Below are 19,203 nucleotides of genomic sequence, written 5' to 3' on the forward strand. Positions count from 1 at the left end.
GTTGTGGATGAGCTGTCGCTTCCAGCTCTGTCATTTATCCCGAGTTACAAACTTAAGGATCTCCTGATTTAGCTCTGGGCAAGTTAATTCCCTTTGTGACAGCTCCCAAACACCCTCACACTACTCCAGCCCCACAAATAGCAAACGCTGCTGCTGGGAATAGACACCATGAGCAGAGTGACCTCTCCTCTCCAGCCTCCCCCTGCTGCCAGCAGCGTGCTCGGAGGCAGCAGCATGGAAAAAAACAGAGTGGAGTGAGGGATGACAGATGGCTGCTGCAAGTCAGCAAAGTTTTGCAGGGAAAAACTTCCTGTGCTCTCCTGAGGCCTCACCTGGGAAACTGGACACAGTTCTCGTGTCCTCAACATGGGGAGGACATGGAATTGATGGAGCAAGGCCAGAGGAGGCCATGAAGTTGATAAAGGGACAGGACCACCTCCCCTATGGAGACAGGCTGAGAGATTTGGGATTGTTCACTTGGAGAAGGCTCCAGGGAGAGCTCAGAGCTCCTACCAGGGCATAGAGGGGCTCCAGGAGACAAGGAGAGGGACTGGGGACAAGGGATGGAGTGACAGGACACAGGGAATGGCTCCCACTGCCAGAGGGCAGGGATGGATGGGATATTGGGCAGGAATTGCTCCTGGGAGGGTGGGCAGGCCCTGGCACAGGGTGCCAAGAGCAGCTGTGGCTGCCCCTGGATCCCTGGCAGTGCCCAAGGCCAGGCTGGACACTGGGGCTTGGAGCAGCCTGGGACAGTGGGAGGTGTCCCTGCCATGGCAGGGGTGGCACTGGATGGGCTTTGAGGTCCCTTCCAACCCAAATCATTCTGGGATTCTCTGATTCTGAAAATTCATTTGGAAAATAACCTCTCAGGTAAGAGGCAGAGAAGCACTTGGAGCGTTCACCCCAAGCCCTGGGCTCCTTCCCCCTTGCATTACTCCAAATCAGAGCCCTCTTCCATTTCCTGATCTCCCTATTCTTGTCCAGCCCCCACCTGTAACAGAGAACTCCTGGGTATTCCCTGTAGGATGAGCTGAGAGCAGGGTCAGGCTGCAGCACCATCCCCTGCAGCATCCCAGAAACCCTTCCCAAGTGAACAGTGCTGACACACACACTGCCAGACACAGAATGAAAAGAGATCTGCTGGAAAGAGCCCAACAGATCAGGCACTTGTTGGAGCCTTGAGCGCAGAGGAACGTTACAGAAAATTCCCAGTGACTCCTCCAGCTCCAAACCTATCATAATTTAATCTGTGTGACTGGAATTTCTCAATAGGCTGGAACTCCCTCAGGACCAAAATCTCATTGAAAAAGAAACCAAGGAGAATTTTGGCATCTCTTCCCCAGCCTGGAAGATGAAATGCAAATCTGTTACTGGCATCGAGCTCTCACAGCTTGATCCATCCACAGAGCTCCAATAGCCTGACATTAACTTCTCAAGGAAGAACATTTTGTTACTCATCCTCAGACAGTTTATGCTTAAAGGCAGAAAGACTAATTCTGTTTGGGGTTTGGGCAGTGAACCTTCCCCAATTACCAGCACAGTCAGGCACTGATCTGGTGTTAGAGACAAAACACAGGGAGATGGAGACTGCTGACTTCGTTTTAAATATAAATTCCAGAGGCTGAACGCTGCTGGCACATGGAAAAACATCTCCAGCTTCTTCTGCTGCTCTGGCTTTTCATACATGAACCAATTTGGTGCCATTCCTGTGTCTGCAGGTGGAAGAGGATACCCCGAGGTGGAGCTCCGGTGTGCTGTCCCAGAGCTGGGGACATCCTCCCGGCAAAGGAGCAAAGCCCTCGCCAAGAGGGGTGTACAGCAAAGAACGGGTCTCAATTCGGACACGAGGCTGTGTTTAACAGCAGGGAATGAATGGATGCCGAGGTGAAGAGCTCTGTCCAGCCTCCCGCTGCACTTTGTGAGAGCACGAAGGATCCGATCCCCGGCGCTCCCGCTTCAGTGCGACTCATTAGCAGCACTCGGCTGCTCTTCCTCCAAAGGCGGCTCCTCCACACCTCATTTCCCTCATTTGCCGTTAATTAACACAGCGATCCGCAGTTCTGAAGCGCCGGCTTCTCCCGGGGCAGGCGGGGCTGGGCTCCTTCCGCAGCTCCCTCGGGCAAAGCGATGCCCGAGGGCTCCCGGATCCGCACGGGGACCAGGGACAGCAGGGGAAAGGTAGAATTGAGGCTGGATTTCCATTTCCACACCAGCACAGCCCGTTTCCATTCCCAGCACAGCCCAGTTTCCCCTTCCTCACCAGCACAGCCCATTTCCATTCTCTCACCAGCACAGTCCAGTTTCCCTATCCTCACCACCACAGCCCGTTTCCATTCCAGCACAGCCCAGTTTCCATTCCCAGCCCATTTCCATGTGAATCGCAGGGAAGCAAACCCAGGACAAGCATCCCCTGCCCTGCATGGCCCTGCCAGGGGTTTCTTGAAGCAGCTCCTGACAGTTCTCTGCAAATCTAGCAGGCAATTACAGCAGCTGAGCTTTAATCAGGACAGGAACAACAGAAAATCCGTGTTTGTGCTTGGAGTGAGCTGCAGGATCTCTTCCTTCCTCATGTGTGCTCAGCACCCCCTGACCCTGCACAGGGACAAGGCAAAACTGTGCCTAGCCATACTATTGGCATCTTTGGGACGAGGAGAACCTGAGGCAGCTCAGTTGAACTCAAACCTTCCAGCCAAGCTCCAAGGACAAAAGCCCAGAATGTGACCTTGGCAGCCCTGGGGTTCCTGGGTCTGAGTTAAGCTGCACTGAAGTGGTTTCTCAGGTTGTCTCTCACCTGAGCTGTGTCCTCACGCCCTCATTGGGAAGAGGAAAACACTGTTGGTACGTGACCTAAATTCATGTAAAGCTCACAAACCCAAATCCAAAGGCTGGGAAGTTAAGGTCTGATTTACCAAAGCACACAAGAAAAGAGGCAGGGTGGGCAGAAATGTTGGCCTCTTGTTTCTCCAAAATGCCTCCAGGCTATCCTGGAAGGACCAATTCTACCTTGCACCCTTCTCTTGATCCATCTCTCAAAAAGTTCTCCATTGAGGCCCCTGATTCTGACCATGGCTTGTACCAAGTATCCCCTGGAGAGCAAACCAAGAGCTCCAATTAATTCCACAATACTCAAAGACCAGCTGTCAACAACATTAACTCTAATTATTTAACTCAGAAATTACCTGGTGAGCCACAAATCCTCTAAAAAAGAGAGGATTTCCCCTGAACCAGATGGGGAGTACCTGGCCACACATCCTGGGCCAGGGCAGAAGGGATTAACAACAGCAGCTTCCAGGGGAAATGATGGGATGCTCCAGGCAGCACACATGGACAACCTTCCTGATGGCCCATGCCAGACTAAGGCTGCTCTGTGCTACCACCGATCTGGAAAATGGAATTTTAAAGCGCTTTCCATCTTCTTAAGCCACAAGCCACCTCCATGCATCTCCTTACATCGAGACATGGAGAGGAACCTCCCTTTAGGAAGGGCTCAAAGCAAATCAGACTTGGTGGGAAGAACAGACTCAGCCCAGCAGAGTCCCAGGGAAGGCTAAACCTTTGGGACAGTAAAAGCCTCAGTTTTCCCATTTTGCCCATAAAATGCAGGCTTCATGTTTCAAAAAGCTGCAGAAGGACAAAAGCTGAGACTAAAATCACTCTGCAGCTCTGAGCATGACTTTGGTCAGGGACGTTCTCTGTGTCCCTGGTGTGCTGAGCTGTCCCACCTGCCTGCCACGCGTGGGACACCCAGAGAAGGTGCAGAGGATCGTCCCCAGCCCAGAGCCCCACTCACCATCCAGCTCCTCCACGGAGATGTTGGCCAGCTGCTCGCTGTCGCTGCCTGCCGAGAGCGAGCGGTTCAGGTAATTGCCCTTGTACAACAAGCCGGCTGTCACATGGTGGAATGGCATCTTCTCCCTGCCACAAAAACGGGAAAAGAGAGGGTGCTTGTCATTACCTGCCTTTGTTTCATGGGAATGGAGCAAAGCCTGGCCTGGAGGAGGGGCTGGAGCAGCAGCCCAGGCTGCAGGTGGGTCTGAGAGGGCCGGGCTGAGCTCGGACCCAGCGTCTGAAGGAACAGCAAAGCAGCTGCTGCCTCTGGGTGCTGGAGAGGAGTGAGGGGAGCCAGAGCAATGGAGCCTTAGGAAAACAGGATTTCCTAATGCTTAGAATGCGGATTTCAGCCTTGGTAACAATTCCAGAGAGCACTGACCTGTAGGTAAAAGGTTTTAGCATCGTGGAGTGTCTGGGCTGGAGAGGACCTTAAAGCCCCTCCTGAACCAGCATGGGCTGGGACACCTTCCACAATCCCAGGGCACTCCAAGCCCCCTCCAGCCTGGCCTTGGGCACTGCCAGGGATGCAGGGGCAGCCCCAAACATAATGCCAAAGGGCATGGAAGGGTCTGGACACCCCTGAGACCCCATTGGGAGCATGCAGCCCCCTCAGAGAGCTGAGCCAACCACCCTGAGCGAGGTGTTTGTCACTGCAGAGCCCCACATCCCACCGAGAGGAGAACATCCACACTGGAGCAGGGCCCCACAAAGAACATTGCCATCTCCCAGATCTGACAGCTCAGGAAACGTCTCTCTCCATGGGAGGCTGGAGCAGGGAGGTGTCTGCAAACCCCACAGGTCCCAACCTCAGGGAAGAGCAGGCACAGCCCAGCCAGGAGTGGGAATTGCTGTCAGCAGCACTCACCCTGTGATTTAGGGGACGTGAGGAGGAGGCGAGTTTGCCAAAGCCAATTGAAACATTAAGAGGAAGATTTGTCATGCCCAGGGCTGGATTCAATCAGCACGAGCCCATCCCGGGCCTATTGTGCTTTGGGCTGCACATTTCCAGCAGAAATCAATCAGCAGAGTCCCCAGAGCCACCCAGAGCTGGCCAGGGCCTCCCTGGGGCTGGAGTGGCCAGGACAAGCTGGGAGTGGCTCTGAAAGGCCCCACTGCTCTCAGGGCACAGGGCAGGGGATCCCTCCAAGGCCAGTGCCAGGCTCTGCTCAGGAGGGAGGTGCCAGCCCCGGGATGCTGCCCCAGCCAGCACCACAGCCAGCACGATGATCCAGCTCTGCCTCAGCCACGTGTTCCCACCACAGCCAACAAACCGAATATTATATATTTACAATATAGACAGATTCGTTTGGGAACAAAAGCCTTCCTGCCCCCCTGGGCTGGGAACAGCTTTGACAGATCCCCCAGGAGCAAACCAACCTGGAGACACAGGCAAGCACACAGGGAGAGCCAGGAGGCTCCTCTTGCGCTGCTCAGCACGTTCCAGGAATTTCTCTGGCAGTAATTATGTAAATAAATCCTAATCGTAACTTTAAGTATTTTTATTTGGGAGCCAGTTTGCTCCAGCAGCACATTAGAAACGTAAACAAGGGGTTCTGTTTCATTAGGCACATCTGTAATTTCCCAGCCCTTGCCAATTGCTGGGTTTACTCTGAGATGTTGCACCCTCTGACACCTGCTAGGCACTAAAATGGGAATTGTACCTGGCCAGGGGACACTCAGAGACAATGCCAGCTCTGGTAGCACAGGAGACACTTCCAGCCCTTTGCACCACCTTCATTTCTTTCCAGGCCCACCACAAACCATTCAGGCAGTGACCAATTCTCTGGATAATCACCCCCCAGGGTAATCACAGGGTTAGAAGGGACCCACAAGGGTGATCGAGTCCAACTCTTGGACAACCCCAAGAATAACTAAAAGCATTTACACTGGTTTTTCAAATCACTTGAAAGGGGTTTAAGTCTCCCCCTGGGCTGAGCTTGCAGGGCAGACTCAGCTTGGTGAGTCCAGGGGCTGGGGTGTGCCACCCTCTGCCCCAGCCCTGGCTGAAGGAAACTCCAGTCCTGCACTCCCTGAGCTCACCCACGGATGGAATAGCAGCAAACCATGGATTTCAAGCATTCCTGAAATCACTTTCACAGCCTTGGCTTCTACAACCATTAAAAAAATGACAATGCCTCTCCCCTGAGGGCTGAAGAGCTGAAAATCAGCTCCTACCTGGATCCTGTGGTGTGTTTAGTGCTGGAGGAGAACCATGATACCCTGGAGTGAGAAATCCTGTATTAAATTCTGCTGCCCAGATATATTAGGTTTTTTAAAGCTGTAATATCATTCAGCAGGAACCCTGCAGAGCCTGTGGAATCCAGCACCTCTCAGCTCTAACAGGGGATGCTCCAAACGGGCCAGAGGCCCCCAGGGATGTGTAGCTGTGCCTCAGAAACGCTGAGCACCCTCAGACAGGAGCCTGCAGCCAAACCCAAACCTGGAAGGGGGAGAAAACAGCGAAAAGGGGCCCAGGAGGGGCAGGCAGTGGGAGAGCTCCAAAGCACTGGGGTGGGAAAGCCCTTGAGGCTGGAACCTATAAAACCTTCGTGGGATTATGCAGGTGCTCGATGCCTGTCTGGGAAAAAAGGGCAGCCCTGGCACAGCCAGACTGGTCCAGGCTGGAATTCCCATCCCTGGATGTGATCAGGGCCAGGTTGGAGCAGCCTGGGACAGTGGGAGGTGTCCCTGCCCATGGCAGGGGTGGCACTGGATGGATCCTTCCCACCCAAGCCATTCTGGGATTCTGGGACACGCTCACTTTGAACGCAGCCAGGATGTCAGAAACACAGAAACCTGCAGTTTCTCTGTGCCCAGCCAGAGCCTGGGAAACTCAAACCATGAGTGGGGTGGTGCTGCTGGTTCCATCCCCGTGGGGACACCTGGGCTCCACCAGCAGCAGCTGCTGGGGCAGGGCACTGCCAGGGTTTGACCTCTCCAAAGGTTTCATTTGAGCACTGGGGCTCCTGCCCCTTCTCCAGAGCTGTCCAACCTCACCTGAGCAGGAGCTGGGCTGGGGGTTTTGCTCCCCACCACAGACACGTTTTCCACTGGGCAACTTGCAAACCTGTCCTGGTTTTGGGTTTCTTTCCCAGTCCAGAGTAGGTTCGAACAATTCCAAGAAAAAGGGAAAAAAGACCAAAAACCACAGTCCAGGGAACTTCTCTGCCTCAGGTAACCAAAAACCAACCAAGAGCCAAGGAGAGCTGTGTGCTGCTGTGCACTGCAGACAGCACAGGCTGTGTGAAGGATGGGGGGAGCCAGGGCAGTCTGTGATAACAAACTCTGCACCTCTGCTCTCCCCCTTCACTCTTGGAACCAGTGTTAAAGCTGCAGAGCTCAATATCCAACACCAACAGAACAGACAATTGGGGATACAGGCATCACAAAGTCACCCCAGGACAATACGAAATAAGTCTGAGGATTTGGAGTAGCGAAATCTCCTTGAATAATATAATGAAAATCCCACAAAAGCATTGACATTGAACCAGAAAGCCCCCAGAGAGCCCCTGCCCAAGTCTGTGGACACATCCCCACAGTCTCCTGGCAGGTTCCAGTCACTGTGCCAGGCTCCCAGCAGGTCCCACCCCCATCATGCACTGCCAGCCTCGCTCCTGCCTCTCAGCACAGCCACATTTGTGGAATTTAGAAGATTTTCATAAGCAATATTCCATCAGGATAAAAAAAAAGCCATCCCCACACTGCTCACATGTCTATGGTTCCCATTCCTCACCAGCCCCTGTTCTGCTCTTCCCAAAAAAGCTTTCAGAGCCCATGAAACCCCACACAACCATTAAATCCAAGGTTCAGCTCCAGGATCCATCTATGAGATGGAACTGGGATCCATTTCTGCTGATCCTGGATCTCCCTGGGTGGTCAGAAGAGGTTCCTTGTTCCCCTCTGTCCCATGTGCAGCCCAAAGGATGCCCAGGAATCCATCCTGGGGAGTCCATCCTGGTTTTCCAGCCCCAGTCATGGAACAGCAACATCCTTGGCACTGCCTGAGTGTCCCACCCAGCCAAAATCCTGGGTTTGCCTTCCCCATGGAGCTGCAATTCCATGGATCCCAGGGCTTGGGAGCACCCTGGCAGGGTCCCAAGGTGGATGCTGAGCCCTGTGGTGTCAAACAGAGCAGGCAGAAAGAAGGAAAAGTGGGATGAGGATAAAGTGGAGATTTCCAGCTCTGCCACAGACTGGGCTGAGGGAGTCCGAGCTGGAATGGAAAGCACAACTCCAGGGATGGCCAAGGACACACCAGCACAAGCTTTGTTCTCTCAGCCCTTTCTCAGGGCTGAAAGGAATGCAGGAATATATTGAAAATCCAGGAAGCAGCCAGATGGTCGAGAAACTGGAACAGGAGCTGGGAAGTCCCTGAGGTCACTTTAAAACCCTTTAAAAATTCATCAGATGAAGTGACAGTGTTGAAGATGCTTCTCCCTGGGCACAGCAATATTTGAACATGTAAAGCAACGAAGAGCAGGGACTTTGGAGGAAATGATCTCGTTTTCCCCAGGGCTGAGCCACTGCCATTGTCCTTGGAGGGAGCTGTGTGATCTCCAGGGGGATCCAAAGGGGACAGCAGAGCAAACGGAGCCCTGGTGTCACCTGGGAAACTCCTGGGTTATCTGATCCTCCATGAGGCACCAGCCAGGGGACACCACCAGCCTCCCAAAGAGGCTCCACTGCTCTCTCTGGTCCCTTTCCAAGGAGCTGGCCACGCTTCCCTCCCTCTTTAAGGTGGCTGTGACAGCTAAGGGTCGTGGTTAGACCTGGCTTAACCTCTGGCATGGGAGAGGCTGAGCCAGACTAAATCCCCACTTTGAAGCCAGCACCGTTCAGGGAAGACAAAATCCTTGTGCTAGGAAGAGTCACTTTGTCCCTTGTCACCTGCATTCCCTGCTGCTTACAATAGCTTTAAAGATTTTTTTTTTTCGTTTTTAATTTACTTTGTGCACAAACTTGGCACCTGGAGTGCAATGTGAGGCCGAGCAGAGCCTGCAGGGCTCCAGGGGCTCCTCCTGGCTCGGGAGCAGCTCAGAGGAGGCACAGCTTGGCGAGGTGTGGAGGTTGAAGCTGCAGATATGAAGTACCCAGCTCTGGTTTAATCAGGCTCAGCTCAGGGCTGTGAAGAGAGCCAGGGCTGAGAGCAGGCTCAGGCTCAGGCTCTGCACTACAAACCAAGACAAGTGGCCTTGGAAGAAGAAAAGAAAGTCTGGTTCTTTTAAAAGACAGCCCTAAAATAGATCCTGCCAGGGAGGCCAGTCCTGGAAGAAGTCTGTGTTTGCTGACTACTGATCCCAATCTTTATTGATCTCAGAGCCCCAAAGCCCCAGGAAGGCATATTTGGGATATTTATAAACAGGAGAGAGAGCAGAGGCTCCTGCTGAGCCTGCACAGGGCACTGAACACCCTGGGCAGGTCTGGTGTCAGACATTTCCTCAGACTGGGCTGAGAGTGCAGTGACCCCCAAGGCTCTCTCTGAGAGCTTTGCTGGGACACAGGAGGGCTCCCACTTTCCTGGGTGGTTATCAGAAATTACACCTGGCTTTTCCACACATATTTGCAGCAAATGAATCCATCCAAATTCCACCTTTTACAAAGGATTTATGGACTGCAAACACGAGATTTGAGCACACACACAAGTGAGATTCACTGAACATCTGCTGGTGGGGATCCAGGTAAAATCCAAATTGCCTCCAGGGACCATTCCCAGCCATGACCCATCACATCCCCACATGCCCTTGGCACACCTTCATGGATTTGGGCTCTATCTGATCATTTATTGGCCTAAGCCTACGAAAATGTTCCTCTAATTCAGGCACGAAATGCAGGTCTGGCAGACACTGGGTTGGGATACCAACAATAAAGCTCCTCATGGTGATCACTGGGTAAAAAAGCCTTTACAAACACATCATTCTCAGCATTCAAAGATGAAACCGGGAAGAAAAAAAAAACCCTCTGCAAGGCAGAAAGCAAGATCTGAGTGACAACCACGTGTAATGTACAGCACCTCAGGAGCCACAAACTTCCACGTTCAAGAGCTACAAAGCACTTGGAGCTTCAGAAGGTTTTGTGCTGGGGTTTTTTCCCACCTTCTGCAGTAAAATTCGAAATGAAAAAGCAGAGGAAGGGCACTTGAAAAGACTTCTCTGAACACCTGCTGCTGCTTTGAATTCTGGCAGAAGGGAGAGCTGAGGGTGCCAGGTCAGGTACAAACCCCAGCACTTCTGTCTGGGAGCTGCACGTGTGGGGACACAGAAATCAGAGTTGTTGTTTGTTATTTTGGAGCCGTGGCTGGGGCTGATCCCCAGCTCGAAGCAGCGGGAGGAGAGGACAGCCAGGATAACTCCGTGTCTGCCCCCAGGGCAAGAGCAGCACTCACAGAGACCCTTTCAGACTCCAAACAGGCTTAAAGTGCCCGACAAAGAACCAGCACTGCTGACTCACCAGCATTTCCTTTCACCCAAGCTCGTCTCAGCTCCCAAACTCATCTTCACCTTCTGCAGACACAAATCCCCAGATTTTTGCTGCCCTCTTCCACTTTCTGTCACTGCTGCCACCCCCAGTTGTGTTTAACCAAGATAGACATTTTTTATTTATCTTCCAGGTTTGGAAAGCTTCTGAGGTGATGTTATAAAGTAAAAAAAAAAAAAAAAAAAAAAGAAAGCCAGCAACACCAAAAAAAAAAAAAATCTTTAATCTCTTCTCCCCTCTAATAATTCACCTGGAAAGATGAAAATATCAGTTTGGGAATGGAAGTTTTATCCCCGGGGAGGCCCAGCCTCCCATTCCCTCCTGTGGGCTGAGGTCCTCTACAGGACACCGGGGACAACCACAGCATCCATCACACAGGGGTTCCCAAAAAACCCCTTTTTCAGGTGACAAGGATTTAGGAGAGGAAACCAACACAGACTACAAAAACCTCTCAGATCTCGGGGCAGAAGGGAAGCTGAAGGAACCTGCACATTGGGAATTGAGGCAGAGTTTTGTGGCAAAGGTGATCATACCCTAGAACAAACACCCCAGGAGGGACACAGCCTGTGTGACCAGGAGGGACATGTCCTGTGTGACATGGAGGGACACGTCCTGCCTGTCCCCAGGCCCTGGTGCCTCACTGGAAGATGCTGGTGGAGTTAAAGGATGAACACTCAGGGCTGTTGATGGATTGTTTCCCACATTTGGAGGCCACCCTGTGCCCACCAGGGACTCCTGCCAGCCCCTTCCCAGAAATCAGCTTCTCCAGCAGTCAGGGTGGACAAAGGCAGCAGGGAGCAGATTCAGCTGAGCACCCAGGGCAGGTCAGGGCTGCCAGAGAGGCTTTGGAGCATCACCCACCCCTGCCCAGCCCCTCACTCCTGGCTGCTCACACACCAAAAGATCCCAATTCTGTTTCTCTGGCATATTCAGCTCATTTTTTTTCTTGAGTACAACACGAGATCACTCAGAACTAAATGATGGGAACGAGGTCCTTGTTGACAGCAAGAAAAAAAAATTATCCCAGAGCTTTGAGCTGAGGAGCACATCAAAGCAGGGAGGAAATGTCACTCCAACCCCCATAACACATCCCTAACACATTTCCCTGCTCTGTTGAACTCTTTTCTCCTCCACTCACAGCTGCTGAGGGTTTGCTCATTGAGCCTGGCTGGAGGGGACTTGTCTGAGCTTCTGTTCATTCCCTCCTGTCCAGTTCCCTCCCCTGGCCAGGCATAAATCAGCCCTGGAGACACCAGCAACAGCAATTCCTGGCACCCCAAGCGTCCTGGTTCACTAAACAATACACAGTGAATTATTCAGAGCACACCCTGCGTCACACACCAGTAATTATAAACATGAAATCTATCAAATAATGACAATTAACAGCGGATTTGACAGAGTAACACACTCCAAATAGCCTGGTGGTTGATTACGTCTTATTAATGAAATGCCAAAACATTGAGGGCTCTTAGCAGGACAATTAATTGCTCCCAATAAATCTAACTTCTGCCAGGCCTCGTCTTTAAAGAAGGCTTTGGGACATCTGGTGAGGGTTATTTTTTAAAGCAATGGCTGATGGTTCCTACAGAAAATTCCCTGGGAGCTGGGAGGACTGGAGCCACCAACACACAGAAATAAGCAGAAGGGAATCAGAGACGAGGGCAACCCCAACACTGGAATAATTTTATATAAACTGGGGTGGATTCTGGTCTAAGATTCCAACCAAGATCCACTCCCAGCACTTCCCCTGCAAACATCCAGGGCCAGCAGCTTCCCCAGAAAAGTGTCCTCAGACACAATGGCCCAGATTCAAGGGAATCAGCAGCCAAAGAGGATCCCAGGCTGCTGGGAGAGGGTGAACAGACCCAAAGGGAGACCTGTCCCAAGCAGAGGTGTCCAGAGCCACCAGGCTGTTGTCACTAACCCAGGAATGGGCTGTGGTGACAAAAGGTGCAGGGACTGTTGTGCCAGTGGCTCCACTCCTGCAGAAACTGGGAACGTCAGCTGCCTTGGACTCACAGGACCTGCAGCTCTGCTGCCAAAGGTGCTGTGTGTGTGTGTGTGTGTCCATCCATCCATCCATCCATCCATCCATCCATCCATCCATCCATCCATCCATCCATCCCCTTGGAGCAGCTGTTCAACCCCACCCCCTGCTTGTGGCAGGAGGACCCCGGTGACCCCAAGCCCCAGTGACCCCACACACATCAGTCACTGGGAATGGGCCTTTTCCAAGGGCCAAACCCCCGAGCTGTGAGGCTAAAAAGCTCTGGAGCTGACCCCAGCCCATGCTGGAGCACCTCCTCATCCTTATTCCCCAGCCACCAGATCCTTTCAGGGAGAGCAGGGTCAGTCTGTGCTGCTTTCCCCACCAGCTCCTGCTCCTTGGAAGATTTCAGTAAAGCTGTTCCAGGAACCCCAGTGATCATTTCCTGCTGGAGCAGTGTTGAGCTATTGGGGTGGCACAAATTACAGCATCCTTATTTTTATTTCAGCCTCTATTTGAAGGGAACATACAAGAGAAATCTGATGCTGGCTGGGCCTGAAACCCACAAGCACTCTGTAAACAAGCTCGACCCTGAGATATTTCTTCCTGAAACACCAGAAGAACCAGCGGCACTGAATAATTGGAAACAGTTACAGAGTTCATTTTCTTGTTTTTTCTGGGATTTGCTCTTGGGCTGGCCCTTCCCAACCTCAATACCTGGCAGTGTTGATCAGCTCTTTGGACATTCAGTTGCATAAGGGTTGATGTGCTGAGAGCTCTCGTGGAGAAATCACTGCCCTGAAGAGGTCAGTGATATCCAGGGGGAAAAGGAGAGAGGCCATTTCTCCTTGAGTGCTGCTTTTAAAAGGGGTCAGAGCAGAGTCTCAGGCTGAATGAATAACTAGACCCCAAGGAACACTTTACTGTGACATCCTGGGGAGCCTCTGGACATGTCCTCAAACCCTTGGGGACATTTGCTAATTAGCAGCACAAGCACGTGCAGGTATTCCAACCCTGCCATGGGACAATTCCAGCATCCCTGGAGGCAGCAGCTCCTGCAATTCCCTGCACTGGGACAGGCTGGGAGCACCAGCAGGGCTCACCTGGGCCAGGTTTCCCCCCTGTGTTTGCCCAAGGCTTGGCAGGAGGAGAAAGCCCTCAGAGGTGTCTGCAAAGAGCTGAGCCCTGCACAGCCCGCGGGGCAGAGCCTCGTTAGGAACCTGCAGCTCATTAACTCGGGGAGCTCTGTCCTCCTGAGCCCTGGGACCAGGCTCTGGGCAGGAACTGAGGCTGGGAAGGGATGAAAGCAAACAGGATTTGTGCAGGACATCAGCACAGCCCTTCCCATGACCAAACAAATCCCGGCTCGCCTTCTGGTTTAACATTCCAGCAGCCAGGAGAAAGAGATGCCAAGGAAATGAGGTGCACACAGATGTTCTCCCTGCTGTCACCTGTGCCAGCCACAGCAGCAGCCTGCAGGACACACAGTGACCACAGGCAAACCCCACTGCCCAGGCCATGTCCAAAGGCAAAGCAGCCCCATTTTCACCTTCCTGCATTCCTGAGTGTCCAAACCCCTGCTGCAGGGAAGGACTTCAGACAAAGGCGTGGAAATACAGGAGGGTGAGCAAAAGGAACGGAGCAGAGAGCCCCAAAGCAGCACCTCCACCGAGCTCCCCGGGCATCACTCACTGCTGGGGCTCAGAGATGAGCCCAGGGGCCCTGTCACCCCCCTGTGCAGTGTCCCCACCCCAGGGACAGCCACCAAACCTGCAGGGACACCAGCACAACAGAGAATGGCTCCAGGCACGGAGCAACACGAATCCAACCCTCCAGGCAGGTGAAATGGTGGGATAAAGCCTGGGAAAAGGAGGTCCAGGAAAGACCCAGGTCCAAAAGGGGCCTGGAAGCCCCGGCTAGGGCAGACCCGAGGGCAGCAGTGCGGATGTCTGAGACAGACCTGAGGGCAGAATTCAGTGCAAATGTTTCAGGGCTGCTTTTCTCCTGCTGTAAAAATGCAAATGCAGGGATGCCCAGCAAGCCTCCACAAGCTGATGTTAAGTTCAAGGAATGAGAGGGCACTTTTAGAAGAACCACCCACTGAATTTCTTTACATTTTCTAGGTCCTGCCCATGGACTCCAGGTTCAATAGACTAAATTCAGACTGTGGCTTTTATTACCACTGCTTAATGTCTTTACTCTGAGAACCATTTTCACATGTTAGTGCTTTTATCGAAAGAGGCTGCAGTTAATTAAAAGCAGAGCTATAAACCAGTTTGTTTCTATTGCCCTCTTTTCATGATAGCCAAGAACTATTGCATAATACCCTGAATTTACTTGAGTTTCTGCCTCACACTTGTAACACTAACCACATTCACAGGTTAAAACCACAATTAAAGCCTTCCCAGCCTTGCAAAGCTCCTCCATATGATCAGTTCCCAGTACATCATTAGCTGGGGACTGTATGAACTGAATAAAATTGACTTGGTCTTTTCACACAACATTAAAAACCCTTCAGTTCACCTCAGGAAGGCACCTAGCTACAATGAACTCTCTCTTCTGACATTCTCAGCATTTTCTGAAACGGCTCTCTGCCTGTTTGAATTTGCAAGTCCTCATAGATTGCCTGCCATATTTCATCCCAAATCAATAAAAGCCCTATGAGCACAAATCTAAAATGATGGTGGAGGGTATTTCTAGTCCAAGGAGTTCCTCAATGCGCATTTTGCTCAGTTTACCACAACTCTGGAAAACAAAACGTGCACAGCCCCATCACTGCATGGTCAAGCCATGATTTCGTTTAGAGATTAGGACATTTCAAAAGAATAACGACAAGAAAGTTGCATTGCTTTGAACTTAGAGGGGCAGCGTTCCTGGAGGTGGAGGGAGCCGCTCAGGACCAGCCATTGAAATGTGCCTGGGCTGGGGCAGAACGCCCGGACAAGCAGCCACCAAAATGCTGATTCTAAATCCATCTATAGTTACAGACCTGCCGTGGTATGGGGGGGGGGGATCGGCTGCATCAGCAGAACCCTCCAGCACATGGCGATTGGACAGAACCTGCATGGAAATGAAGCCAGGGAGAGGGGAAAAGGCTGAGGCCGGCAAGGAAAGAGATTTGGGTTAAATTACCCTTTGTGCCTTTTGCCCTGTTTTGGTTTGGGGTTTTTTTTCTCTTTGCTAGCCAAGTTCTGCGCTGGGGCTCGATGGCAGAGAACTGCTCGAGAAGTGCTTTTGTTCCCTGCTGAAATCCCCCTGCTCCCAGGACCAATCCCTTGCCCCACCGAGAACTGAAGGGAAGGCGTTGTGAGAACCAGCCGAGCTCTGCACACTCCCGAGGAATCGAGGAGCAGAACGCGGCTCCTGCAGGACAGACCCTCCCCACGGGAGAGCCCTGCCACCCCCGGAGTTTCGCTCCGAGCAGGACCTGGCTGCGGTCCCTCACTTCCCATGGGATTGTGCCCGAGCCGTGCAGACCCCTCCGGGCAGAGCCTTTATCCACAGGTGCAGTGCAGAGAGCATCTGGCTACAGGTCCAGCGCATCCTCTGAGGAAACAGCCGAGCATCCACCGAGACTCCCCGAACTGAAAGGACGGAGCTTCCCCGTCAAACCCTTCCCGGGAACAGTCCCACACATGCAATCCGGGGGGAAGGGAGCGTGCAGGGACCCGCGGGAAGCCAGCTGGAAAATTCCCTGGTAAAGAAATGGCATCGGGAGCTCTTACCTGCTCGGATTTGTATTCCCAGCTAGCAGCACACCTATAGCCCAAGGCTCTCAGGGGGCATCGCGGGGGTGCGGATTGCTGCAGGTCATGGGTGTGTACAGCCAGAAGCAAAAGAAAACCGACCCAAAACAACCCCCCCAAAATCCCCCAAAAGCCACAACATGACCCAAATGAGATCCCTGCAACGGCTGTCTCGTTACAAGCAAGATGAGATGAAGGAGGGGTTTTTACTTGCTCTGAGGCATCATATGGAGCTTAATCACAGCAGTTACGTATTGGGTTCTTTTGGCCTTCAATCAAGTGTGTCATTTCGGTGGCAGCTGCCTACGTGATGCCAGCACCCTGGGCGCTCCAGTCCTGTGCCAGTGCCGGCCTTGTGCAGCTATTCTACAGCTCAACAACGGGCAAATTCCATTTCCCAGGCTGCGGGAAGCTCCTCCTGTAGTCCAGCGAGCCCTCGGAGCCACCCAGGATCACACACCTCTCCTCCGGTACCCACAGCCCGGGGAGCCGCTCCCACCGCAGCGCCCGTCCCGCTCTCATCTCCCGGCGCAGCCCATCCGTATCCCGAGGACTTCCAGCACTCCCAAAGCCACCGGGAGGGGACACAGATCGCCAGGCGCCCCGCGGACGAGCGCGGCACGGCGCTAAGGGGGAGGCAGCTGCTCCGTGGAAAACAGCAAAACTTGGTGGGTGGGAAAGGTCTGAGGAGCTGCTGAGTAACCGCGGAACAGCTCAGCCAGGACCCGGCTCAGCCCGCCCCGCTGCAGCCCTGGGGCTGCTCGAGGGGGAAAGCAGGAGGCGAGAGCTGCAAATCAGGTGTTGAACCTGGTGATTGAATCAGCTGAAATCAGCCGGGGCTGGGCTCAGCACGGCTCCTAGCAGGCGGCGGGGGGACGGGCACCACTCTGCTCGGATCATTCTGGTTGCCGGCAGCGGCATCAGGAGGTGTTTGGGGCCGAATTCCTCCGTCAAGTGCGTTTGTTGGGTTTGACAGATTCATTAGGACCCATCCATTCAAACAGATGGCGGATGCTCCCTCTGCTCCGGGATCTGGGCTCTCCATCCGTGTCCAACTCCCCGAGAGCAGGACACCGCATAGACACCGAGCTCTCATTACATCACCCGGTACGGACGAGCAGGGGGCCAGGAAACGAATAAAAAAGGTTTTCTGGGCAGCCAAAGTGCTGTCGTGCCGCTCCATGGCAACTCCACAAACACGCGTGTGAGCGCCCACGGCCGCACACGGCCGGCTCGGGGCCACAGCCGCGGATCCGCCGCACGGATCTGGGTACCGAGGGGAGGGGATGAGCATCCCGAGCATCCCCCCCGCGCACCCCACGGCCACCCGCGTGTCCCCCCGCGGGGATCGCTCGGCTGCCGGCCCGTCTGAGCCGGCGGCAGCGTTGGCTGAAGCCCCAACAGGTTCCCGGCGGAGCTGCGGTGCCCCCGAGCCGGGGAGGGGAGGGCGCTGCCTTCTCTCCCTCCGAGCCCTCCCCTCCGTCCCCGCCCGGCCGGGGGGCAGCCCGAGCTCCCCATCCTTCGCCACCTCCTCACTCACCTCTCCACCAGCCGGCTCCTCCGCCACAGGTTTGCTCGGCTCCACTGTTCCCCCCCCAGCCCCCCCCAGATCGCTCCCAGTCGAGTTATTCAAAGGAGGATGGAGGGAGGAGGCACAGAGAGATCTGGGCGGTGGGGATGGCGGAGAGAGAGAGAAAAAAAAATCATATAAAAAAAACAAGCAAAGGGATGAAATGAAATCAAAGAAGCGAAGAACTGGACTGAAAGGAGGCGATGCTGGAGGAGGAGGAGGAGGAGAGCGGCGCGGCGCGGCAGCCCCGGCTCAGCGCCCCATGGCCCCCGCAGCCCCGAGCGCAGCCCGAGCCCCGCCGCGCCGCGCCGCGCTCCCCCGGCCCGGCCAGGGACCACCCTCTGCCGCCAGCCCTGCGGCGCGGCCCCCGCTAACCCCTTCCTCGCCGGGCCTCCCGCCCGCCGCCCCCTCCTCCGCATCCTCCAGCCCAGCCGGGGATGCTGCGCGCAGGGAACGGCTCCGGCCCCGCCGCCCCGGCCCCCGGAGAAAGGCACGGCCCCGATAAATCCACAGGACCCGCTCCTGTGGGGCCGAGCCCCTCGGGAAGTTGTGTCTCCGGGTCTCCTTTTGGCAGGGAGGTGGGTTAAGCCGCCAGTTCCTTTTTTAGAAGCACAGACTCGCTGGTTGGAAAAGACCTCCAGGATCAAGTCCAGCCATCGCCCCGGCCCTGCCAAGCCCACCACTGACCCGTGTCCCCAAGTGCCACGTCCATCCCTCCAGGGACGGGGACTCCACCGCCTCCCTGGGCAGCTCCTTCCAGTTCCTGACCACCCCTTCCACGGAGAAATTTCCCCCAAATCCACCCTGACCTCCCCTGGCCCAGCCTGAGGCCGTTCCCTCTCCTCCTGTCCCTGTTCCCTGGAGCACAGCCCGACCCCCCCGGCTGTCCCCTCCTGTCAGGGAGTTGTGCAGAGCCACAAGGGGCCCCCTGAGCCTCCTTTTCTCCAGGCTGAGCCCCTTTCCAGCTCCCTCAGCCTCTCCTGGGGCTCCAGACCCTTCCCAGTTCTGTTCCCTTCCCTGGACACGCTCCAGCCCCTCAGGGTCTGTCTTGGGAGAGGCCCAAAATTGCCCCCAGGACTGGAGGTGTCTCAGCAGTGCCAGCACAGGGGACAATCGCTGCCCTCACTGCCCTGGTCCTGCTGGCCAAACCATTGCTGATATTGCAGAATGGTGTTGGACTTCTTGGCCAGCAGCAGTGGAGAGAAGATCACACATCTGCAGGTGTGTCCTGTGCTCTGTGTGCACAAACTGTGCCTCTCCCTGCATCCAGAGCCCCCCAGCCTGCCTGACCCCGCTGGATTCTGGAGGAAGAAGAGCAGAGCAGGGAGAGCCCCATCACTGATCCAGGGGGCTCGGGTTTCTGGAGGAAGTGCCTGCAGGAGTGCCCTTCTCCCGGCCAAATCTCCCCCCTTTCCCTGCTGCAGTCACCTTCAGCTGGTACCAGCACTCGGTGGAGCTTGCTTGGCTGCCCATCTCCCTGTTGGAATGCTCCTGAGGCACACAGTCCTCAGATCACTGCCTGGCACCAGCACAGCCCTGACCCCTCGGGGACAGCTGGGCCAGGATGCTTCCAGCAGGGGAAGTTTGACTGA

At 54.4% G+C, this 19,203-nt stretch overlaps 1 protein-coding gene across 3 annotated transcripts in view; it reads right to left on the reverse strand.

The window, feature by feature from the left end:
• CALN1 (calneuron 1) overlaps nt 1-17,877 on the reverse strand; it is a 118,521-nt gene extending 100,644 nt beyond the window's left edge. Inside the window, exons 1-2 of one of the 3 annotated variants that reach the window (XM_088176866.1) lie at nt 17,582-17,877; nt 3,794-3,918 (exon numbers count right to left, since the gene is read on the reverse strand). In XM_088176866.1, the coding sequence (XP_088032992.1) occupies nt 3,794-3,911 (118 nt within the window). In that variant the 5' untranslated portion in view covers nt 3,912-3,918; nt 17,582-17,877. Of the gene's footprint in view, nt 1-3,793; nt 3,919-16,020; nt 16,538-17,581 lie in introns of those variants that run through there. The other 2 variants (XM_088176865.1, XM_088176867.1) reach the window with 2 other exon arrangements.
• Nucleotides 17,878-19,203: the final 1,326 nt, after the last annotated feature.

The sequence above is a fragment of the Sturnus vulgaris genome, chromosome 21 (genome assembly GCF_052056855.1).
Source record: "Sturnus vulgaris isolate bStuVul1 chromosome 21, bStuVul1.hap1, whole genome shotgun sequence".
In the NCBI taxonomy this organism is placed as follows: Eukaryota; Metazoa; Chordata; class Aves; order Passeriformes; family Sturnidae; genus Sturnus; species Sturnus vulgaris.